Genomic DNA, 26,166 nt, shown 5'->3' on the forward strand with positions numbered 1-26,166 from the left:
GAATTAGAATATGCTGCCTTTAATACATCAGTTAAAAAGGCAACAGAAAATCTTCAAGGCTCTGAGTGTGAGGTGAGGGAGCAGTGTGTGTATTTCATTAAGAGACAGTTACCTCATGTTCTGACCTCTCTTAAGGTCTTGATGAGTCTGGTTCTGCTCAAGGTTTCTGCCTGTTAAAAGGAAGTTTTTCCTTGTCAATGTGCCGAATATTGCTAAGTGCTACTCATGGTGATTCATGTTGGGCCTCTCTTTAAATAACATAACAAAGAGTCGGTCTAGACCTGCTCTTTTTCTAAAGTGTCTCGAGATAACTCTGGTTATGATTTGGCGCTATACAAATAAAATTTGATTATTGATTGATGCTCAATCTGTTAATGGTGACTTATTACAGGCAGTTGCCATCTTGGATTAAGTTTTTCTTCTATCACTGAACTGATAACTTCTCACTTCCCAAGACAAGACAAAATTACTCCGGCTTTACAGTTTCACAGCATTCAGGACGACAAGCCAATTAATGGTGCACTAATCAGGTTTAAAGCATATGTATTAGCCTTGATGTCAAATGGCCACTTTGAGCAGCAGCACAAATACCCCGTAGAGTGCAGTGAAATATGTTATGTTGTCGGTGTCCTTAATTGTCAAGTTAATAGACAGTAAGCTCTCTGTGTCACTCTGCCTTGAGGAGCTGCTAAATCCCTTGAATTGTGTTTACTCATAAGATAGAAGTGACTAAGTTTAAAGTCTGTGTGGACATGAAAATACAGCAATATTAGTTATAATATAGCCCCAGATCATCTTATCCAGGCAACATAGCAGAGGTATAGTAGCCAGGTCAGAGGAAGTAGAGAATTAGGCTTCTGTCTGCATCACTTAACCGCAGCTAACAATAGCTCAGGTAACTCACCTCTGGCCGACATCCGCCCTGGGTCAGCAGCCACTGCAGGCAGGCAAGGTTGCCGGTGGCTGCTGCGTCATGCGCCGGGCTTGCCCCGTTGTTCGCCAGGCAGTTGCCCCGCAGTCCTGCCTCCTCCACCAGGAAACGCAGGCAGTTTAATTTCCCGGCCCGGGCTGCGTGGTGGACCGGTGAAGCCCCCATCACGTCCATGATGTCGCTGGTTAGCGCGTTTGCCGCTAATTGCACTTTCAGAGTCTGCACGTCCCCTTGTCTTGCGGCGAGCAGCGTCCTGTCCCCTTCCACCACCATGACTGCTGCAGATTGGACGACTCCTTCCTTCCCTCTGATGACTGAGTTGAACCCGATCACTTCACCGTGCGGACATGCTCAGCATTGTAGATCATCTCACCCGGTTAATGTTGTTGGACAGCTCAGTTATCACTCCACATCTTCCCACACAGCCAAAAGGTCAAACGCACGACCCGAATTCGACCATACACATTTTAATAAGTGATTCTTTTTACAGGATGAAATAAAACTACATTATTATAAGTTTCATAAGTCAGATTATTAGTCTGTTATCTTATTTAAACTAACCTGCTGCTGTCTATGTTTCGCCCGTCGATGCAACTCAAGTGTCCACTTCGTCTTCTTCTTCTCTCTGACGCTCACAAGATGCCCAACACCTGTTGCACAAGTTTGGATTTGATTTTGTGCCCCACTAAACTTATTTCTGTTTAATTCTTTGTTTACCCTGCTTACTAACGTGTATCATGTGCCTGGGAGAATAATACGCAGTGTTTTCTACCTATAGCAGATGGCGACATGGGACTCAGCGCCTGTTAAATAATCCAACAGGGGGAGGATCGCTGAGCTTAGGCTACAGGTTGTTGCTCTCTGGAAATCGGCTCAGAAGTTAAAGGGACAGTACGACGAGGTTACTTCAAACTCTTGAGACGGAGAAACTTATGCAGCTGGCTGTGTCAGTCAAGTTTGCAAAAAGTAATTCAGCAATGGACTTTTAGAACGCATGCCCAGTTCCGTTTGCACGCCATTAATTTTGCATACCGCAGTGAAAACAACATCACCGGACACCCGCGGACTGCTCACTCTAGAGCTCCACCTGGTGGCCTTTTGAAAAAGCGAGTTTCTAAAAAACGCAAATGCCTTCAATGCTTTGGCATTTACGTTCAGTTTGCCTATTTAATTAACCTTTTACTTCGCTGTCAGCGAGATAACTCTTTAGAAATGATTCCTCAGTGTTTTATGCTCATGCTGCTATAATTTAAAAGAGTTTCCTTTGTATAGGTTCCAGAGCAATATAGAGTATGTTTATTGGGATCTAATAGTAAGAGTTTGCTTATGTGTAGCCTAATTTTGTGTGCACGATGCAACAGCATCAGGGGGCATATATAATCTGCCATAAATTGAATAAATTACTAAAGGAAGATGATAATATCTTAATTGCAGTTTATTAATGTTTTTTGTGTTTTTTAAACCACGTATTTTACTGCCCTATCCCAATTGCATGCGACTTTTTTCTTCTACACTCGTTAAAAGTGGCATAATGTATCCAGAAATTATAAGCCTTGTTCCGGATCCGTAACAATAATTTAATAATATAATATAGGCTTCAGTCGGCTATGGCACTGAATGGATATGTTCTGTAATGAAAACTTTACTTTTGACGTTATGCATTGATACATTTGAAATACATGCTGTTTGAATTAAAACCACACACTTTATGATGTTTGTTTACTTTGTCTCAATGACACGAGAAAGTGAGTTTGATGAAAAGAGCAAGTGTTTCCATGAACCTGACAGTGTGATTGACTGTAATACTTTTATTCACCAAACGATGGCAGGAAAGATTCACAGTCAATAAGGTGCCTGCACCTGCGAAGGTGTTCATGTGCCAGGTCATCATTCAGTAGCCTTTTCTAAATCACTACAGCTGTCTGAAACAAACTCTTTGGGACATTACATTTTAACCAAATAACCACTAATAATGTAAAGACAATTTTAAGACAATGTCACTGATTTGAAGGCTGATATGTTGACACTGTGGAGGAAAAAAAAGATGGCTGTTTTAATCTAAGGCAATTGAAGCATATAGGCCTATCGTGTGTCTACTTTATAACTTAATATCTATTTACGTTTTCTGATATTTTCACGGAAGCTAGCATCATAATAAAACTTGCAGTCACACACCAGACTCCGCACTTTCTCATTCTTCGCTGTCAGATTAGGTTGATGGATTTTTCCGCTAAGGCAGCTTCTGTCTGATGTGGGTGGGTTTCAAAAAGTGGGGGTTTAGGTGGGTGGGTGGGTGTAGGCTATGGATGAGTCTCGTGCATGGCGCGTGCCTCTCCAGACCATCTGTTGCACAAGTCCAACTGTCATAGACACCACGCGCCGAGGAGAGAGGAAATTCCCACGAGCGACGTGTCTAATGGCCCAATTCCCAAAAGGAAATTGACAATAATAAGTCCCTAAACGAGTTAGGGGCACTACATCATTGTAATTACAACATGAAATATCGTGCATTTATATCTTATTTTAATCACAGGCCTACTTAAATCTGAAAAGTAGGCATATAGGCCTGTGTATATCTGAATAATACAGTTATATTCAAGTATTTAGGAATGCTATTTTGTTATATTTACTGGCGCCTTTAGAAAATAAGAATACTCGTTTGTTTTCTATATGTAACCCAGTGAAACACAGCTGTGATACAACTGAGTGAAATGTCACTATAGTGAATCCAACTAATTTTTCATTTTGGCATTGATTTGTTGATTTGAGCTCCACCGACTTTAAGGATGTTTATTTATCGACTCTTTATTTATTGCCAGCCTGGACATGTGTTTCGTGCAGCTGCAGACTTGCGGCTCATCAAAAAAAAAACTCCATCACAGGATTAAATCATGTGTAGGTGATGTGGAGTATTTTCCCAGGCTTCGTTAAAGACGGTCCCACAACTTCAGGCAATTAGAAGCTAAATCCCCATCGAAGTGGAAAGAGGCTGCCAACGGTTTTCCTACAGAGCCTGGGAAAGCTGGGATATTTCTTGCACGCGTCAGACGTGCGACAGTTATTCAAATTGGACTCAATTATTCAGGCGTGGGCCCCGTCTATTGTGTGGTGACATCTGCTGCTGCGCGGGAACATTCAAATAAGGACAGTTTCTGCCCAAGTTCAAGCTGCTTACAACCAAACTAGTCTGTGAGCATCACAAAGACCCCGAAACACACTAACCAGCCAGAGAGAACATTGCCAAAGTTCCTGATAGAAGTTAACCATTTTATAGTTTTTTGAGCACATGAGTATTCAAACTGTTCATGTGTCTGCCACATATAATTCAGTAATCGTCGTATTGCCCAGAACCTTTCTGATCGTTATGATTTGGAAAGTCTCAGTAATGATCAAGTCTCAGTAATGATCATTAAAACTTGAGTTGAATTTTACACGTTCTGATTTGAGTCAAAAATAGCATCAAGGATAATAATAGGCTACTAATAATATTGCATATAATAAAAAATACCCTATAACCTTTATAATGATATTTATATACTAATACTAATGTTATATACAAATAATATTTTTTAATTCAGGCGTCATAGTTTAAACCACCTCTAAAACCAGGTTATGATAGAATTACAGTATAGACCTGTAGTTATGTAGAGCAGCTCCTAGCGCCCATCTGCAACGGTCTAACTGGTTGGCGCGTGCCATGAAGTAATTGTTTTCGCTTGACTAAACCCGGGCGCGTGCAGGGAGGATGTCTGCGGTCTAACTGAACCCAGCGTGTCTTTACCTTATTATATGATCTAATATACTCATTCTACTGCTGAAAATAATTACAGTATTATCAGCTACACATATACGGTCTTTTTCATGACATAGGTCTATACAATTCACACAACTGTTAGGAAATATAAAAAGGCATAATGATTAAAAAAGAGCCCAGACAAAATAACTTTATTGAGCAGCTGAAAGAAGACAAATACACACAAAGAGAGAAAATGACTTTATTCTTCTTCATTCTCCGAGGTTGCATCAATCAATCTTTATTTCTTTCCTTTTTTCTTTCTTTTTTCTTTTCTTTCATTCTTTCTTTCTTTCTTTCTTATTTCGATCTTAAGAACGTTGTCATCCCCTTAATCCTTACAGTCTTTTTTATTGGCAAAAACCTAAAAACATCAAACACAAATCAAAAACATCTGGAAAGGAATCATTCTGTAAAGGATGCATTAAGAGTTGTCTAACTATAAATTTGATACATTTTATGACGTAAATTTGTTATTTTGTTAAATGTTTTTACATTTTAGATGTGTGTGATCTGTTAAAAATATTTATTTGAAAGTCAAACTCCTCACAAAGGGTGGTTGTACAATAAATGAACACTGCAGGTGAGTTCCTTAAAAATGTGGCTATGGACACCACAGCCTTCAGCCAGAGATTATTATTATTTATTTTAAACTTAACTGTAGGCTAAACCTTGTATTTTCATCGACTGATTTGACTACATTTGGAAAATCTGGACCCTTAAGATCATAATAACATCAAACAATGCCTCATTTTTATTGATCAGAGGCTATTTAAGGTCATGTACAAATATGAGGGATGGGGGCTTTAATATTGTTTATGTTTTCATCATGCTTGTTACTGAAATATGTAGCCTAAATATTTTTCCAGACTGCTGAAAGTCTATATCAGGAGATCATCCTTTGTAAATATCTTATCTTTCTTAAGTTAAATGTTCATTTACAGGTCTGCATCCAACCAGATTAAAACAAGTTAAACATCTCAAATTCATCCTTAAATTCATCCTATTCCTGCTGTCTTACTCTCATCATTAAGACTGAAGTTTGATGTCTTCTGTGAACGTGATCTCACCACGCAGGCGTGACGTCTCTCCCACAGCGACCCAGTCACGCGTGATCTGCAGTGAGAATTTCTGCGGTCAGACTTTCTCACACTCAGGCTCATTAGCGACAGACAGATACAGGACAATAATCGGACATGACAGCGTTTTAACAAAACAGCGTCTGCACTGATACGTAACAAAAAGTTCAAGAACACTTTGATATGATTTTTTTTTTACTGTAAATATGTTAGAGTGACGTTCCTATCTGCCTCAGGTGATCTTATTTTATAACATATAAAGTTTTTAAGCCACACCAAATTACTTTAGGTACATCATACAACGTAGGCAGGAGAGCTTTGCACCGAACAAGATATAATACTATATCAGATTACATGCACGTGTTAGTATTATCAAATATAATCAAATCATTCATTCAGGTCACGTGCTATAGTAACAACAACATTGGTCATTTGATTCTAAACTCACTGGACCATATTTAAAGCTCTGACATCAAACGCTAACCAGGACATTTCAGGTATGAAGCCCTAAACATCATATTAAAAAAGAATATGTAGATGGGTAAACTTAGCGATGATTCCATGCAGACATCGCGTTGTATTTCAATTACAGTAAATTCTACTTCACATAGGCAGACGTGGCACTTTCTGAACACAAACAGGTAGCCTATAGGCTAAATATAACATTTATAAGGGAAAAAAATAACATACCTTCATGGACCCTCTGCCCCTCATTTAAAGCCCACGCTGCAGTGCTTGCAGGTCGTTGCTGGTTGATGGCTGCAGTTGTATTGAGCGCCCTTTTCCAACACGAGGTTTAGGCTCAATGACAGAGAAGCGTTCTCGTAGTGGGCGGACACCTCGTGCAGGCCACGCCCACCAAATGCTTCGTTCTGCTCTCCTGTGCAGGACTATGCACTGAGAAAAAAAAAATATATATAAAAAATATATTGCATATATAGACCTACACAGTGTATTATTAAGGTTTTAAATTCAATAAGGAAATGGTTGATTTTTCTCAATTTTTGCTTTTTTTTTTTTAAAATGGTAGCTTAAGTAAACACTGTTTGCAAGCATTTTTCTCTCTGCAAGAGAAGTTAGACCAAAAGAAGGTAAATTAAATTCAGTTACATGTTTGTTGTTAACAACTCTACTTCCGCTTCAAAATATCAGAATAAGCATCAATGTCTGGAGAAAATGTTCCAAAGAAATCCAGAAAGGATGACATACGTCCAGTTGTCTTAGCAACAAAGAACACAACCTGAATCAGGAGCACCACTTTTTTGTTTGGAAAAAACCTTTCATTCTCATTGTTTCCATTGTTATAAGCAGATACAGCAATGCAATGGGTAATATTTATGGAACATGAAATAGATCTGCCTCATCGTTTGTAGAATAAACTTTGAGGTTTTTTCTTCTTTATTGGACATTGCTTCAATATTTAGATTAAAATGTATTTTCGTGATTAAAACCACCCCCCACTCTTTAATTTCCCCCCGGACAAGTCTTAATGGTCCCTGTGTCTCTGTAACTTCAACATAATTCATCGGAGCAGGAAAGCCATCTGCTGCCTTTGTTCCCCTGGCTCGTGCTGTTCTCGTGCCCCTGATATGGCAGCACAATGGATCCCCCTCAATCAGAAATCCAATATTCGAAAAACCCGCCAACAAGCCTCCTGTCCTGCCTGTCCAATGTCGCGTCGCGCGTGCACCGGGGGCTGCTGTAATTCTCATTAGGCTATATTATGCTGTAGTATTTAAGAAGAGATGAAGAAATAAGCAGCATTTTAAGTTTAAGCTTGTATCTCTGTGGTGTAAGTCACGCCAGTTCCCTAAAATGAGAGTTAGACTCCAGTTTTTTGGTGAGTGCTTGAGGTGCACGGACGAGGAGTCAGTCAGAGCTGGAAACGACAGCTATTGGTGGAGAGGCCAATGCGACGCTATAAGTTTACCTTTGTCAACTTTGGAGAGCAAAACAAATGTGCGCCACCAGATGTGTGCTCTGTCTTACAGCTTGGCTTCTGGCTTGGTTAGGATATTCAAATCCTGTCTGAGCCATCTTGCTTCTGATTTACGCAGTGTACAATTACACAGAAAGGTTTCTCTGACTCAGAAAACGACGCTTAGCTCGACGCTTCGCTCTGTGATGGACTTTTTTCAAAGGGGAATAGTGACAATGCCATGATGGCTGTAAATATATTAAGGCATAAATTATGTTTGCATTACAACTCCAAAACCCCTTCATCAATCCATTATTTTTATTTATTTACTTTTTTGTGTGTTTTACGCAATACTTTGATTGCTTTATGTCAACAGCCACTAATGAAGTTTGTCCAACATCCCACATCCTTCAATAACAAAAGACCTGCAAAGAGAAAGAGATTCGAAAAAATAATTTAATTAGGATATTGATGAAGCTCAAATAATTTGACGTCATTATAAGATCCTCTTTTAGACTCTCGGATGTATATTTAAGATAACATAGCCGACTGTATAATATAGGCGACTGGTAAAACACTTCTTCGAAAGGTTGAGAAACCAAAATTGATAAAGTGAACGTTTCTGCATCGTTTGAGCTTCTTGATGAGTGATGTTTCATTCAGAGACCGTACTATAATTCTCTGAGTCGTCTTTGTTCGCGTATATCACGTGACATGTAGGGATGCTGGCACAGACTTCGGGACAAAAATCAGTGACGTCAAATGGACTTCGTGCTTGAAGACAAAAAAAGTTTGGATATTCGTCACTGGTGGCAGATGCTTTATGAAAACCGCGTTGGTTTAAGCGTGGGAAGCTTCTAGGTACATTTTGATAGGTCTCCTTTCGCATCCCAAAGGGAGAAGGGACAATGTCACCTCAGTGCTTTGACAGAATAAACAAACAACAAACAACGCCTCGCAAAGGTATGGGGAAATAAATGTCATTTTTTTAATGTGTAAGCTTAAATTATGCATTAATATATATATATATATTTAGTCTTTATTTTGGCCAAGTTATCCCCAGCCCCCACACGCCCCTCTCTGAAGTCCCACAAAGAACTGTCTACTTTCAACAAACAAGTCTTACAAATGATCTATTAGTGGTGCACAGGTGAAAATTTCAGGATTTTTATTTGAAAAATTCATATATCATCTCAATATTTAAATATCATAAAAGCAGTTACATATGGAACTCATCACAGAAAGCAGACAGGCTCATAAACTCCTGGCCACTTTGTTAGACACACCTGATCCAGTGCAATCCAGCTCAACCTCTCTGCAATAATTTTTACTTTTATCTGTCGTAACGGTTTTCAGTTTACATACATGAAGCGTCAAAATAGCACAATTAAAAAGTATTTCCCCTCCCATATGACGCCTCTATCAACTTTGACCTCAATATTAAACATAGAGAACAATTATCACCTTTTTTAGAAGTCCTGCAGAGCTTTGTATTAGATTACAGTTGTACCCTCAGTTTAAATCATGCACAAACGGTAATCTGCACTGTGTTACACTTGTTGCATATCACTTAGTATCAGATAACCAAACCAAAAAAGACCCCATCCTACTCAATGTGTCTTTACATACTGGAGACTGAAGTCCAATTCTCACACATCAGATGGGGTCAGATTGAAGTAATGTCACTTAGGGCATCTTAACAAAAGCTTAGCACTAGTTGCGAGCAATCTTTGTTATCCGTGGCCTCTTTTTGTGGTAGATAACTATTTCTGATGTAACTTGGACCATCAGGCTTGAAAAGATTACTGCAAAGCTACAATCTAGATCCACAGACAGCTTTCAAAAGAGCCTCTACCTTTTCAGCACCATGGACAGTGGTCACCTTACAAAGCACCCAAACCTCACTCCTCTTGATCAGAGCCCTTGAAAAGTACTGAGAGAAAGGAGTGTCTCTAACTCTGTGACATATGTCAATGCTCATGTTGCTTTCTTTCTTACCGGTCCTTCCATGAAGTCTTCTCAGGATTGGGGTCTCCTCTTTCGGGTTCACTTAGTAGTTCTTGTGGGGACTTATCTCCTGCCATCTTCATATTGAAAGAACTTGATCGGCTGATGCAGACTTTGCAGCCAAAAGCTACAGAATAAACTAGGAAGCGCAACTGGAATAACATTTTATCATAATATTTTTCTAATTATATTTATTTTTGGTCAAAACTTGAAAACGCGCTACAGAAGTTATTTTGAATAAATCACATTAATGTTTTGGTATACAGTTTTAAATGGAGTGAATATATGCATGCTGATATACAATATCATGTAACAATATTAAATATTGTAGATAAGACACATCATCTTCAGTGTATACCCTTTAATAGTTGATAATAAATTCACCTTAAAGATGCTAAAGTAAAAAAAACACACAGTCTCAGGCACACAGAAGTAGAAAGATGTGCTTAAGAGCCTTGAGAAAGCTGCTATTAAAACGTATACATGAGTCTGGATAGTTTAATGCAGCTGAGGATTGATAAAATATTGATACCTGAGCTGAAAGAGTCAGTTCAGCTCACTTTAGAAACACAACCCCTCCTGTTATCACGAGTAGCTTGAAGAGTATTGCAGCCGTTTATCCTGCTGTCACTTCAACACACTGAGAGAGAGATTTATACAGAAAGAAAACTCTTTATCAACAGTCTGCATTTAGCTGTTTGATGTGTTTAGACTGCTGCAGGAAATTTTTTTCAACCATCGCCTCTGAAACAACATCACCAGCATTCCAGGGATCAGTGGCACATCAGTAGTGTTTTTATCAGTCAAAACTACTAATAACTAATGTGCAGCTGAATCAGAAGCTTCTTTGGACAGGGAGAGAAAACTTCAGAGGAAAAAAAAAGTATAGAAATGTTGGATTATTGCACAGTACTTTCAAAACAATACTCTGAATGCAATATTACAGAATGAACATCTTTGTACTCAATGTCTATTTCCTTCCGAAATCAGTTGCACTGTATGCTTGTGCAGGTAAGTGAAAAAACCCGTGCAGTTATGAGAGACCAATGGATGAATTCAGACAGTCAAAACCTTTACGATTGATTCAATAGCTCAAACAATACTGAGCAGGTAGACTTTCTTTACTTTGGCATTAAATATTTGTCAATCTCCAATCTAAGTATAATCAAGTTAACCATATAGGTTACGGGCAGATACTGTACTCTGTTTGGCAGCCATTTTCCACGATTAATTATTTCACAATAAGCTTTACAAAGACTTACATCTCTTTGTTATTTACTCTTAGACACTCACAAATGCAAAAATACTCAGTCATGTTTTGTCCCAAAGAGCCACTAACACCATTTAGAGTCATTTAAGTATACATGCAGTGCATATCATAGTATTTAAGACAATAGATGTTTAAATACAGTCTCCTTTCTCACGGACCAGTTTTAGTGAGTTTATTTTAAAGCAAATTAATGAACAGATGAGCTCAGAGTGTTAAAAGCTAGCATGTCGATACATTTACATGGAAATCAAGTAAGTACTTTTTTGTTCATTCTTTTTTTTAAGATGTAAAACCAGCTTCAAGGATACAGTTTGAAAAAGGCTTGTTTTTGTCCTCAAAGTTTCTCTTTGTTACTTAAAAGTGAAAACTCGGGAAGCTGCAGCTAAAACACATAACACAAATTCAACATGAGACTAATGCTGAAATATTACATTTAGCATTCTGATGTTAACAATCATGTCTTCTTTAAAGATACACAACAACAAGAACAAATCCTGTATATCACTGTAAAAAAATTGATTTGAATTTGATTATAACCTAAAAAAGTCGAGATGTTTGTCTCTGCAGTCAGACCCAAACAGCATCCAGCGGTACAGATGCTTTGTATGATGCGGATCATGGCATAGAATTCGGCTTGGGATGCCAGACATCTTCTCAGCTGCAGTCACGACTTGAAGGCTGGAAAACTCAGAGGTCTGGAAGCTTCCACGTAGCCGCGATGGAGCCGATCACCTTCAGCCCGGCAAAGACTCGTCGACGCATTTGGTGTCACGCATCAATAAACCTGCGCAGCCTCCATCTGTCTGCGGGCTTTGGCTCGTGTCAGCCTCATGCCGTTTATACGACCAAATATACATTTATCACAATGTCACCTTTAAATGCGAGAGTCGAGATTTAAGCTGTTGTGTGGGGGAAATACAACATTAAGGTTTTGACTTTTTTGCCCCAGACTACGCTTGCCACAAACTGTTTGTGAAGTTGTCGTAATTCTTTATAATAAAAGAAATAAAACATTTTGCGAGTCTGAAACGGATATAATCAGATATAAATATGACAAATGGTATTGCACTCTATAGCTTTTAGTTTAGCTGGAAATAAAACAAAGAAGCTAATCATATCCCTTTCCCACATAGTTACTGGAAAATTCTTCGTGAATCTTCTTTCCTGTACGTCTTTCAACAAAGGATCCCTGTGCTCTCAGCTTGCACAGATGGATACCCACGCTGAAACTAGGACAAAAAAGGTCCCAACCGAAGCCTCTTGGACTTTTTTGTCTCATCTCGAAGGGCCCGTTCCCAGACTGGACTTGATGGCAGTTATTTGGGGCCCCATGGGGCAGGACGCGTGCAAAACCCGCGCATCTATAATGCTTGAAAAAAAAAGGGGTTGAAAAGCTTCGAGCTAGAGCAGAGCAGCTTGCAGCCGATGAGCAGTTTGATCTTCACAAAAAAGAGCTCACTGAACAATATTTCTGCGTCCAGATGTGAATAAATAGAATTTAATGTAATAGTTTTTCAGTGCGTAAACGCTTTTCATTATTAACTTTCAGTTGGAAGTTCTTCGGTCAATATTACGTGCGTAAATGATGGTTGTACAATGATATTCGGCAAAAAAGACATATAATACATAAAGATATATTATAGGCTACATACCTGATTTGTTTTAAAGATCTGTTGGGCCCTGTGTGATATTTGGCTACACCATCATTTTAAATATAAATAGATGCATTTATGAAGTATTTCCTGAAAACGTCGTTAAAGATCTTCCTGTGTGTTGCTGTGCAGTTTGGTTTGATTCATATTAACATAAATTATAAATGCGCCGTTGTGTTTTGTGCGCTGTGACCCAAGCCTTCCTCAAAAAAAAAATGAAAAGAAAAAAACACATTGTTGATCAGGGTGCACACACAGAGAGCAGGGCCGGGATGCTGATGGAGCAACGGAGTGGTGCGCCAGTGAGACAGAGAAGGGAGGGGGGAGGGGGGGAGTGTAGAGACGGAAGAGGAGAGGAAAAGGGCTTTCCCATCTGTTGCACGGTTGTGGCGCGTGCCGAACGCGTGAATCCTACAGGCAGCTCGCTGCACTGTTTGGTTTGATGCTCAGCAGCAGAGATGAAATAAAGCTTTTTGAAGATCATGAAATAAATGTGTTTCTTTTACTATATCTACAATTAGATTGATTATTTGTTAAAAATGTTTAAGAAGTATGCTTTAAAATATGTCAAGTCTTTACTGAATCATTGTCCACTTAACCTGTTTACTACAACAGTTGGAGCCGAATTGCGTACCACATGACTTATGTGGTATAGTATGTTTATACTCCGCAGATGCACGCTGTGTGCATGTGTTTAAGGTTGCCCACGTCACTCCGTCTCCTCCCCCATTGCTCCAGGTAAACACCGTGTTGTTGATATTGGAAACAAGCTGCTGATGGTTCACAAGCAGATGTTAATCCATACATGGCGTGGCTTGGGTATCTGTTTTATTAATTTTAGGAATAGATTAGTCCTGTCACCTAAAAATCACTCATCTGGTCCTGTGTTTCCTTTGTGTCGGGGGGAAGGCAAGTCCATTGGCTGAATAAAGGGCATTTTAGTTTGTTTTTTGTTTTTTTAAAATCATTATTTACCTTTTGAAGTTCTCTTTATTAGTAATTAAATTGTCATATAACTTATCAAACCAGAATGGGTTAATTACGGATTTGGCCGCTCATTTATCTTGAGTTTAAATGCAACATAAACAATGTAATAGAAAGAAAGATTTTTATAATTATAAAATTATAATTTAATGACAAAGCCAGTCAAAAAGAGCACTTGAGGTAGAAAAGTACGAAAAGAACAGCTATCTGAAAGTCAATAGCCTTAATGTGAAGGAAAAGAAACACCCTTATTGTCCTTGTGCGCGTAATTCGATCTTGGATGAACGTTAAAGCTTTAAATTTACGTACAAAAAACGCAACATCATCACTAAACACCGCATACCAGCGGTATACGCCGGGGCCAGATGGTCCAGACAGGAGTTCCCCTCATCTCCCAAAGGCATCGCCCCCCTGTGTCCAACCCCCTGCTTGATAGCTTGTGTTCCCTCCCCTCCGACGCGCCGGAGCCACATAAATAGGAGGCTCTCCAGCTCTGCGGCACACTTCAGCTCAGCCGCTCCAAGACCAAGTACCTACTCTAACAAAGCATATCAACAAGCATCAAACGAAATGAGTCCCAGCATCACTGCCGAGGCCAGCCAGCCTCTCCCTGCCAGGTCCACCGTGGCCCAGAGAAAACAAGCCAACGAACTGAGAAAGGTAAGGGAAAGAGAGAACCTTCAGACCTGTGTGTTACTAGTATTTTTTTTTTTAAATTCGACTCTTTTAAAGGTGCAGCTGAGTAACGGTTTTTTCATTCTGTCTTCTAGACTCTTAAACCATTGCTGGAGAAGAGAAGGCGTGCTCGTATCAACGACAGTCTGACACATTTGAAAAGCCTGATTCTTCCTCTGGTTGGCAAAGACAACGCTCGCTACTCCAAGCTGGAGAAAGCTGATATTCTGGAAATGACCGTCCGTTTCCTCAGAGACCTTCCCTCCACTCCTGTCAAAGGTGAGCATCGTCTCTTGAACTGCACTATTGCATTGCACAAATGACATTATTTGAGATTGAAGGTTGCATATAAAATTCAATCCACTGATCAAATCTCTTCTCTCTCTCCTTCCAGACTCTGCAGAGAGTTACAGAGAAGGCTACAAAGCCTGCCTGCAGCGCGTCTCCGCTCTGCTTCCAAAGACGAGCTTGGATCAAGACGCGTGTCAGCGGGTGAACGAGTTCGTCCAACAGTCCACGTCTGCCACCGTCACCCCAACCTGCCTGAACTGCTGCGCTCAGAGCTCCAGAACCTTCCCTCAGATCCAACAGAGACTCATGAGCTTGAAATCCAGCTTCAGCTCCAGACTGGAGAGCCAGTCCCGCAACAACAGCGGCGCAGTGGCTCCCAGCCGTGCGCAGCCAGTCCCGCAGGCTGTCAGCGCGGCCATGTGGAGACCCTGGTAGATTAGATGGACATTCATCTCACATGTGTTATTTATTTTGTGATGTTACTTAATATGCTGCCTGTAATATAATAACCGTAGTTATAGCGATTAAGAATTATTGGAGTTGCTTGATTTCATTCAGCATTTGGCTCATGTTGCGTTTAATGCCAGAGGGCAACGAGCACAGATAACAGAAACTGAAGACTCTGAACGTTTTAAATGCAATCCTCTTTGGGGTTTCAAAGATATGGGTTGTTGTCAACACTTTTGTAAAACCCCAAGGGTTGCTTTGTTTGAGGTTTGCACGAAGGACTTATTACCTACTATACTTACTTAGTATTTTGGTCTGTGCAAAAGAATAGTCTGTAAACACTATGTGTTAATATTGTTTTATATCATTCATCAACGACATGTAAGAAAACAAAACAAGTTATGTGATACTTTAAATGTTTTGTCATTGAGAAACGTTTTTCAATAAATGTACATAAATCGAACATGGTTGTGTTGTTTGATCTTTGAGTTTGTGTTGGTCGAAAAATCTCAACTAAATCATTAAACCTGTGCTTTCTAATGAGAGGAATCACGGTCATATGAAAGCAGTAAAAAAAAGGCGCGCAAACGCATAAAGCCGCAGGTCCGCCTGAGCCCATTGATGCTGATGAGCAGCTGCTCTATTGTTGCGGATGTGAGGCGCCTCTCAAGTTGCCGCCAAATCGGTGGGAAGAAGTTGGTCTGGTTGTGTGACGGGACACACACTGAGATGACTGCAATCTTCAATTACAATGCACGGTTTGACATAAGCCCAAACACGCACATGTTTCTCAGTAGATTCGTTTGTAGGCTCGTGGGTTTATAATGAAACTGGTTGTCAAGATATACAGTATAATAGCCTATATGATGATACAATAGCCTATAGTTTATTATTGCACAACACTTTTTAAAATAAAGAATAATAGTAAGCCATGTCCCCCTTTATCAAACCTTTACAGCTTTACCATCATTAAATAAAAAGTCGCTGTTAAACAACAAAGTAATGTTCAATGAAGCAGAAATTGAGCTTTGCACTGTCATATTGATAAGATGTTTATAAGAACAATTGTAATACTTGACTTTCTGTAGGTTTATTTTACTTTGTTAAAAACACAATGAGCAATAGGCTTATGACAACTGCTGAGTTTTGATACTATCCCCAATGCAGGGGTCTCCAACAGGTAGCTTGCAAGCCTGGTTTTTAGTAGCTCACCAAGAGGGTCACAGACTCTGTACAAAAAAATCCGACGACAATAAATGCACCTTGAAAGCCTCTTCTCACTTCAATTCAATCAAATACACAGATATCCCACCCCCTCCAATACAAAATAATATGATCTATCAGTTGTCAATAAAAAAACGGTGATGCTCCTGGCAAATTTGTCAACGTCTGAACCTACCCCATGACAGCAATGAAGCTGCAACCTCCATCGTCAGATTAGGCTGTACGCTAGTTGAGCTAAAGTGAGGAGTTTGGTGCTGTTAGCCTGTTTAGCCAGATTTATGATGGACAATGAAGGTGGTCACGCCATGAAAAAGCATAAAACATACTATCTCACTATCACGGGGAGTGGGAAAGCAAGTTTTTATTCATGAATGTGAAGGACAAGTGTGTGTGCCTCACGTGTGGTACCAACGTTTTCAGTCGACAAAAGAATCAACATGGGGCGCCACCAGCAATTACAGCGATGCAATGCAAGTAACTCTTGGCCACTTTTTTCAAAGTAGCTCTCAGTTGAAAAAAGGTTTGAGACCCCTGCCTTAATGTATTAAATAGGACATCAGGTCTTAATATGTTTGGTTCACTTTGAAAAGGAGTAATGCTGTGACAGGATGTGAAATAACTCTGATGTGTAACATGGGCTTTGCTTTACAAAAGCATTTATTTCAATTTAATATAGTTCATAATACACTAGTAGAAACTTGAAAGATGTTGAGATGGTTACCTGCAGGATATATCCTCATGTGATGAGGCTGAGAGCAGGGATATTAGGCCTACTGACAACCCATTCATGGTGCATTCAGGGATCATCCAACTTCCTGGATACTATAATGTGTTGAAAGCATCAAATGAACTAAGATGATCCTTTTCACATGATTCATGGTTTTTTTTTTGTAACTATTGTTACTTGTCTTTAGGCAGTGAAGTAATACATCAACAACAACAGACAGGAGATGTTTCTCCGTGGATCACCTACAACTATACATGATTATCTTTTGTCAATTTTATTATTCCTGCTGTCCAGACTGACTGTGAAGAGATCTTTTCAGCATCAATCAAAGTAATAAATGAAAATAAATATCCACTGTCTGTGTTATGTGAGAATATACACTTGAATTTTCAGCCAAAGCTAAAAGTGTTCAGCAGTCAACACATTCACGTGGGTAGCTCCTAAAGTTTGACTTTAATAAATGAAACTCTCCCTTTCTGGCTCCAGTGCTTCATTTCTGACATTTGGTGGTGGAATAGTAACACAAAGGCCCTTTTTTTTTTTTACACTTGATTTATTTCAGACTGCTTGAATCCCGTACTTGCTTCAGCTGAAGCTGAATATGTATTTCTGCCCAGAACTGTGTCACAATCTGTCACAGGAAAAGTGATAAGACATGAGCCAAAGCAGAGTCCATTTTCTTAAACTATTATTAACTCAAATGAACAATGGGGTGTGTTGATCAGCAATGTTGGAAATGTAAGTAGTGCATGGATGTTTGGTTGACATGTTATGGATGTTACAAAAGCACAAACCAAGAGAAAATAATACATGGTGGATTTCAGCTGTTGGAAAGGCAACAAGAGGAAACACATAGGCCAGCTATAACAATACACACAAACAGGAATTAACACACAAGCACTACACAAAACTAGAAGGCCCAAAGTTTCCTCTAAATGGAACCTTAGAGAACAGTGCCAGAGCCGGGTGTCCGCAAAATAATTTTAATAAATTTGTAATAAAATTAATTAAAATTATTAAAAAAAACGCATGTCTACAGTTGATGACCATTTGTGCCAATGAAACAAGCATACTATGTCCATTACTCCCACCCACGTTAGCTTTGACCAATAGAAAGTGATATGATTGTGACACATCACATCAATCTGTCATGAATCACTCAACTCACTCAGGTCGCAACGAACCGTTCCTGTGGCGTCTTAGCTTGGCTTATTAGCCAGCTAGCTAACTGGTGAGCATGGAGAAATATTTGAATCAGTCCACATCGTCAAGCGATGCTAAACCCAAACTAGCTAAATTGAGAAAATTCAACAACAGATATATAAAGTTTGGTTTTATTGATGGAACAGAGACGGAAGACCAAAAAGCGTCGTGTGTCTTCAGCCATACACAATTGCACAAGAGCTTGTACTTCCAGCTGTGGTTGAAATGTGTGTAGTTATGCTGGGGACAGAGAAACGATTTACAATACAAATAGTTCCAATGGCATCTAAGAGTGTAAATGGTAGTAAGCATATGCGTAATCAGTGTTACGATTACAAGGGGGTCCTTGAAAAATGTTCCCCCCTTTAAGGGGTTCCTAGCCCCACAATTTTTGAGAACCCCTGCAGTAGCCAACCATATTGAAGGAAGCCAAGCTAAATCAAAGCTTGCCCAAAACAAAACAAATGGGCAATAGTGCTAACTACCGAGGCTTTTTGACCAAGCTGCCACATTACGGACACAGGATTTTATGCTTAACTCTCTCATCACAATTTCAGCTCCAGCTCACTCAAAAACCAGATTCTAAACCATGTTGAAGCAGGCCAGGTTAAAAGGAAGGTTTTTATTACAGTAATAACATTGTGTCTTGAAGGCTAGTGTTGTAGGCACAAACCACACAGCGGGTTGAAAGGGCCTTCATTAAAAGAAAGGCATGCCTTTCTTTTAAGAGAAGAAAGAAGAAGAAAGAAAGAGGAAAAGAAAGACAGAAAGAAAGAAAGAAAGATAGTCTGTATCTCCAGATAATATTATCATATGACAACCCTTATAGCTGGTTTAGTCACAGTTCAACCTTTAATGACACAAACTGTTAATCCAAAGAATTTAATATTGTCACTTAACTTACACAGTATACTGTATGTAATATAGAAAAAACATCAAGTCAACCTCCTCATTCACATATTTATATGCATACCAATAATCATCTTCACAAACATATTATACTATCATACTAATATCTATTCATGTATACTCTTGTTATTTCTATTAATCATCGTCATTATTTTCATTATAGTCATCATCCACATCAAGTGTTGCATTTTATAATGTTGAACTGCATGTGAGGGAGAATGAACAAAGGGAAGGAAAGGCGGCTCCATTATGTATGTTGTTTCTATAGTATTTATTGTGGTGTGTATGGGGTGATTGTCTGGCGTCACAAGTAGATGAGGAGGTTTTAGAAACTCTGGGTCCTTCTTTATGGCTGACATGACAGTGGTCATCTGTGGTTCTGGATTGTTGGGTGAGTTGTGACTGCATGTGAGTTATGTGTCACTGGGGATTGGAGTGGCCAGAAGGAGGATGGGGGACAATCGGCTTGGTAAACAGATCCTGTTTAGAGTAGGAGAGGGGGAGTCAAGGGATGCAGGGGATACTGGAAGTGGAGGATTCTCCGTCCTGGAAACTTTTGGATTCCGGCTGCTCAAGGAGTGGAACAGGCCAAGAGACTGTTATTAATGAATCAAAGACACCATGCTCAGTATTCTCTTTCTCTCTGTAGATTGTTGATTGATCCTTAATAGAATTTTGAGGAAATATTAGAAAAGAGAATAATCTGATATTTAGTTATTCTTTTGGTTATCTCTCAAAGAGTGTTGCTGGTGTTTTGTAACATACAGTGTCAGTGGACTTAAAGTAAAGTTTGGATAGTATTTTTTTGTTGGTTGCCAAAAAAATTGTCAAAAAAAATCTAAAATGTCTTAAAATCTTCATGGATCCGTCTGGACTGATTATGTCTGTTGAGGGTGTCTCCCTCTTGTAAAAGCGAGATGTAAATTGGAGATGCTTAAATTATGTCATCTAGGAAACAGAGGTAGAATGTGGGTTCAAGTTTACACTTGGCCAAAGCTTCTTGTTCCAACCTCGCTAACAGATGTTAGCATAAGATGGTGCATACATCTGACCCATGGCTGTTCAATTGACCTGGAGAAACTGGTTTGAAAACTGTCCACTGTTTCCTCTTCTGTTTGGGATTTTCATGGACAGGATCTCAAGGCGCAGCTGGGAGGAAGAGGGTTTCCGTTTTGGGGGCCTCAGTATTTCATCTCTGCTTTTTGCAGATGATATGGTCCTGTTGGCTTCATCAAACTGGGACCTCCAGCAGGCATTGGGGCAGTTTGCAGCTGAGTGTGAAGCAGTTGGGATGAGAGTCAGCACCTGCAAGTCTCTGCCTCAAGCGTAGGAGTTTAAGTATCTCAGGGTCTTGTTCATGAGTCAGGGTAAAATGGATTGTGAGATTGACGGATCGGCGCAACATCAGCAGTAATGCGGGCGTTGTTCTGGACCATCGTGGTGAAGAGGGAGCTGAGCCTGAAGGCAAAACTTTCAATTTACCAGTCCATCTGCGTTCCAACCCTCACCTATGGTCATGAGGTTTGTGACCGAAAGAATGAGATTGCGGATGCAAGCGGCTGAAATTAGTTCCTCCGAAGGGTGTCTGGGCTCAGAGATAGGGTAAGGAGCTCAGACATCCGGAGGGAGCTCGGAGTAGAGCTGCTACACTTTTGCATTGAAAGAAGCCAGTTGAAGTGGTTTGGGCAATTGATTAAGAAGCCTCCTGGGCGCTTCCCTTTGGAGGTTTTCCAGGCACGTCAGGAACGCCTTGGAATCCCCCAGGAGGAACTGGAAAACGTACCTGGGGAGAGGGGCGCCTGGGTCACCTTGCTTAGCCTGCTGCCACCGCGACCCGGTCCCAGATAAGTGGAAGATAATGGATGGATGGATGGAGGAACTTCAGCCATAACAAAGTCAAGCGTATTCTCGTCCAATTTGTCCTCTGCACTGATACTTTGGGATGCCATTTTCAACACAAGCAAAGGCAGAGCCCAGATGTCCAAGCCAGGGCTTGAAGTCCCTATTTGATGTTTCTAAAGTCCCCAGATTGATGAGTTTTTAGTCTGGTCTGTTACTGTGTGTTTACCTGTTGAATTAGGATTGATAATACAGTGTTGATATGTGTTAAACTTGTATGAGCTGTCTATGTCAACTGTAAAGAGAAATGCTTGGTTGGGTACAGCTATGGCCTGATATTGTCCAGATAGATAATGGGGTAACTGGGGGGCCAGATAGAGAAAGGATCCTTGTTATGATCCACATATTGTCAAAAATGATCTGATGCACTGTTAACATTGCAAATCATGGGATTTTTGGTACTTGATTTGATCAACAGAAGCGTCGGTTTTCTTTTCTTTTCAGACACCTGTTAAATCTATGGCACATCTAGGCTGTGAATAATTTTTAAGGTGTGTATGTAGAGGTTTTGTGCTCTGCTATTGTATTGCAGTATTTGTTATCAACAGTTGTCAGTTTTCAGTAGATATTTCTGTAACAACCACGATTTTGGATCTTTTATCAGGTGGTTTGATGATGTTTGGTTTATTGTTAATTGCATTAATTATATCCATTTGGCCTCCCTCAGATTGTCTGAGAGAGCTGCCTACAGCAGGTATGTTCACAGGGCCTGCCTGACACCAGTAAAAGCATCTCTAGAGTAAAGGCATCTCCAGAACAAACAAAATGGTGACAGAGAAAAGCAGTTTTCCTCAGCAAATCCAAGTGAAACTTATTTCCAAAATAAATCCCCACTCTTTGTAAAATTTCCTTTACTGCTTTAACATTAAGTTACATAATGTTTTGCCATCATTTGCAGATGTCAAAGAGAAAACACAATGTATGCCAAACCATTAAGACACACTAAACAGTTCATACATTAAAACAGTGGCTGATTTGTTAACAGTGGGATGGCCCAATCACCAAACCCTAATGCCTAAACACATCAGCTTTAGGAAGAATTACATTTGTCTTCATTTCTTAAGCCAAATGAATAGACGATAGAGGATTGATGAGTCAAACACTGACAATCCAACTGAACAACCCCTCTGCCCCTATTGAGTCTGCAGGGGCAGAGAGTCTGCAGGATTAGAGAGTCTGCATCTCCCCTCCCCATCAGAGGATGAAGAGGGGGGATGGAGGCCAAACCACAAGCATATGGAGTATTCAGCTAGTGAGAAAAGTAGCAAGCAAGAGGGTTCCAGAGACAAAGCCCCCAGTTGAGAAAATTTCAGCCATAAAAGCCCAAATTTGGTGGCCTCTGGAACTTTCTAACGCCACTATTCCAGCATATACACTAATGTGAAATATTGCTTAATAGGTTTGACTCTTCACAAGTTTGACTACCTGATTGTAAAAGTGGGTGAATTATTGTAAAGAACAGATTTAATTTGCCTTCAAGTCCCCATATTTTTAGCATGGTAAGCCATTAGGCTAATATTTAAACTAGTCGTCTGCTGTTTGGATGGCAGTCAGTTAAGTTAACCAGGAAGATGCCTCTTGGTCATTTTCCATTTTCCTAACAAAGGGGATGGCATCTCCCCTCATGTATCCTGAATTTTAACCATAGTAAACTACATATTATTGTTCTATATATTTTTCTGGAAATAATAATAAAAGTGTGACAACATTCATGAAAAGGCAGGTAACATAGAAGAGTTACTTCTGAAAACTTAGATCCACCTTGTTACTGCACATTACTGTCTCAAATCATTCTATTGGATTTCACCATACTTAAGAATTAGAATCATGTTAAAACTAAGTTTGCTTTTCATTTATGTCCATTACCAAAAGCATTGCATGTGCAACTATTGTGCCTTTTGTGTAGCAAGTGAGGGTGTGGAGGTCAAACAGGATTGAGTTTTGAGTTTTAAGTATGGACACAATGGTTTTGCAGAGCCTTGTAATCAAACACAATCTTTCTCTTCCCTTATCACAGATATTGTAGACAGAAAATGTTGGTCATGGATATAAAAAACATTGCAATTGAATGTATTGCAGGGTTGTGCAGCATTGTCTTACTTACATTTTTGTCTGGTCATGGGGTTGATTGTAACAGTCAAACAGAGTTGAGATAACCTTGATGATATCATGAGTCTCTGCTCAGGCCTGAGACTAAACATTGTAAAGAACAATCCTGCATTACAAAGTGGAGCTGTGGAAGCAGAAAGAAGCAGGTGTCTGAGAGGCAGAGTCTGATGAAATCTGTAATAGTTGCAATATTTGAAGCTTGATCAGTAGACAAAGGATAATTTGGCCACTGCTCTTTGACTTTCACTATTTAACTTTTTTTCTCTTTTCCTGAAACTATTAGAAATGTATTTGTTCCATATGTTATTGTATAGTGATTCATAACTTGCTAACAGTGAGTATTTGCTAACTAATTTCTTTACAGTTTTCTGGTACATTTTAAATGTTGATTTACAAAGTATAAATTCGGCTAGTAATGTTTCACAAAACAACAAAATAAAGTCATTTTTAGGAGCTTTTAAATAGCTTCCACATGACTGGAGATCGTCCACAAAGATCAAATCCAAATATGAAGAGTGAAGACTTTGGCTTGACCAATAGTCATACAAAGAAAGGACTCTTGATAAGATTTTCACCTGGAAAAAAAAGGTTGCATTAATGTTCTATTAAGCTAAATTTGGGAAATGTAGCCTACCTATTTCATTCTTACAGAGAATGATGCTGTGACCTTTATGCATAGGACCAATCAGAATAGAGCTGCAGTGATGACCTTTGAGCTAACAGGAGAAGTGGCATGGGTCTGTGAGCAAAATAATTGGTTTTGCGAACAAAAAACAGATTTTCAGGTAAGAAAGTACATTTTTTAAAGATTATTTTTGGCCTAACATTCATTGTATTGTAGTTACAATAGGTTGACTTACATAAAATGAAGTAGCAGTTTCTCTAGTATAATTTTATGCATAGCATTCATGCTAACTTTAAACCCAAATTCTAAAACAGTTAGCTCTGTAATGGCTGCTTGGGGTGGGAACGGTTGTAACCGTCACTTTGGCCAAAACTGTGACAGTGATTAAACCCATATGTGAAATATACACATTCAAGAATACAGTCCACACGTCCACAGGTCCACACATCCACACGTTGTTCATTTATTCACCCTATTATATGCACACTCACCAACACACACACACACACACACACACACACACACACACACAAAATTAAAAAAAAATTAATTAAAAAAATTAGTGTTTTTTGTCAGTTTAATTCTTTTAACTTTATTCAAAACAGTTTTCAAAACAACATTTTTTATTGATCAACAAAGTTCTTGCATAAATTGGATAGTCTGTATCTTATTTCAATAAATTTACTGTAATTCTTACATCTTTTTCCAGCTATCGTTACAACTCACCCCAGTAGTTGTATTTGACATTAACTCACATAGATTGTGTAGTAGAAGTTCAAGTGAGTTTTATTTGTAGTAGACAAACATGGGTCCGATGTGTCAAAGTTTCAGAGCTCTAGCACAAAACCACCGAGTTACAGATGCTCAAACAAAAAGAGTTACGTCCATCCCCGGTCTCCCCTACATCGACACGCGTCTTTGAGAAGCATTGTCGACCTGTTGATGGTCAAATGTGAAGCTGAATTGTTGTTTAAGAATGTATTGCCTATTTCTTTTCAGTTAGTACTATGGTGTCCTCCATTGTTTGAGACTCAGGGAAAACACCGAAGCCGCGCTTTTTCTCTCGGCTCTCATCACGTCGCTGCAGAGTTCAGGTGTCTGACAGGATCCCCGTTCTCTCCTTCTCCCCCATCCCACAGCCCGCGTGTGACTCTTAATTCCCATGAAGTGTCGGGACATTTTCAGACAAAGGCTCCCTGTTATCCGGCCTGCACAGATGGGTTACCGACGCCGATTTTGCTTGGAAAGACAAAAGAGGACTCTAACCGTAAGAGAGAAACGGAGGAGAAGTGTACCTCCCCCAGCCCCCACCATCCTCCTCCATCCCTCCGTCCCAGCAGGGCGGTGAGGGGCGCGTGCAGCAAGTGTGCCTCTCAGTTTCAGGTTAGGGCTTGGCTTTGTTGAAGTTGCACAACAAGATCATATCTACATGGCGACCTTCACATCTCGACAATGTTGAGTTTGTTTATTTTCAGTTAAAGTTGTAGATATATACTGATTAAAAGCTGATTCAAACCAAACCCCATATTAATTATTGCAAACATGTATTTCCTAATGCGCAATGATAAGGGATAAATCAAACTGTATGTGTCGGATTACATGATTAACATGTTTTTCTTTGCTTTTATTTTGGGTAGTTGTCAGCAGGTCACAATAACATTTAAGCTTCATGCTTTATAAGACTCTAACTTTGCGTTTCACAACTGTAAACTTGATATTTAACGTAATGCTCTTTCAAAACAAGCCTGTTCGACGAACTCACAGGCATTCTGTTGTTCTAGACCAACATCTTCCATTTCCATCAACAGATTGCGCGTCATCACTATCTAATATTGATAAACAAGCATATCATGATAGCTTGGACGCTAAAATATCTCAGAGTCAAGCTGAAACAGACAATTGCAGCACAGTTTCCAAACAGGGGGGTGAGGATGGTTTGTTTCAGTTGGACACAAACAGCATGAACCCATTAGAAACATGCAGATGGGGTACCCACGCCAAAGCTGCGTGGAGATCATATGTCGTGCGTGTAAAGTTTATAGAAAAAGGGCTCATGCAAAACATTCTGTCTGTATGTGTGTGTGTGTGTGTGTGTGTGTGTGTGTGTGTGTGTGTGTGTGTGTGTGCGCGCGCGCGCGCATGTAAACGAGATGCATAGCTCCATGGCTGGACCGGGAGATTGGCCCTTTAGGCTGCTGATGTGGGGCAGGTGGAGCGTGTGGGGGGCGGGGCCGGTGGAGGGAGTTGGGGAGGTGGGGTTGAAGGCTCGGTAACAGACAGCCATCTGGTCCCCGTGGCGCGTGCAGCGCTCGTGGTTCCCCTGAGTGCAGTGGTATTTGATGGGTTGTCATGTCGCTCCAGTTTTTATTTGAAATATGAAAATCTCAAATCTGTTCCAAGTTTGTTTCATGCCTCTGAGGGGC

At 39.8% G+C, this 26,166-nt stretch overlaps 2 protein-coding genes across 2 annotated transcripts in view; one reads left to right on the forward strand and one right to left on the reverse strand.

Moving 5' to 3' along the window:
* espn (espin) overlaps nucleotides 1-1,204 on the reverse strand; it is a 40,126-nt gene extending 38,922 nt beyond the window's left edge. Inside the window, exon 1 of the mRNA XM_069660586.1 lies at nucleotides 905-1,204. Coding sequence (XP_069516687.1) covers nucleotides 905-1,204 — 300 coding nt within the window. The remainder of the gene's footprint in view (nucleotides 1-904) is intronic.
* A 13,000-nt stretch (nucleotides 1,205-14,204) lies between these two features.
* LOC138590300 (transcription factor HES-2-like) lies at nucleotides 14,205-15,035 on the forward strand. The gene is made up of 3 exons (XM_069660912.1): nucleotides 14,205-14,294; nucleotides 14,405-14,588; nucleotides 14,704-15,035. Exons 1-3 carry the CDS (start codon nucleotides 14,205-14,207, stop codon nucleotides 15,033-15,035), a joined length of 606 nt encoding a protein of 201 aa, XP_069517013.1.
* The last annotated feature ends 11,131 nt before the right edge of the window (nucleotides 15,036-26,166 follow it).

This window comes from Semicossyphus pulcher, unplaced genomic scaffold (assembly GCF_022749685.1).
Source record: "Semicossyphus pulcher isolate SPU_LCO1_2020_fin unplaced genomic scaffold, fSemPul1.0.p SCAF_13, whole genome shotgun sequence".
NCBI classification, from domain to species: domain Eukaryota; kingdom Metazoa; phylum Chordata; class Actinopteri; order Labriformes; family Labridae; genus Semicossyphus; species Semicossyphus pulcher.

Excerpts from the sequence above, each read along its gene's own strand:
- LOC138590300 (XM_069660912.1), top strand. The coding sequence starts at position 14,205 with ATGAGTCCCAGCATCACTGCCGAGGCCAGCCAGCCTCTCCCTGCCAGG. Across the intron at positions 14,295-14,404 it reads AAGCCAACGAACTGAGAAAG|ACTCTTAAACCATTGCTGGA; the intron begins GTAAGGGAAAGA and ends TCTGTCTTCTAG. Across the intron at positions 14,589-14,703 it reads TCCCTCCACTCCTGTCAAAG|ACTCTGCAGAGAGTTACAGA; the intron begins GTGAGCATCGTC and ends CTCTCCTTCCAG.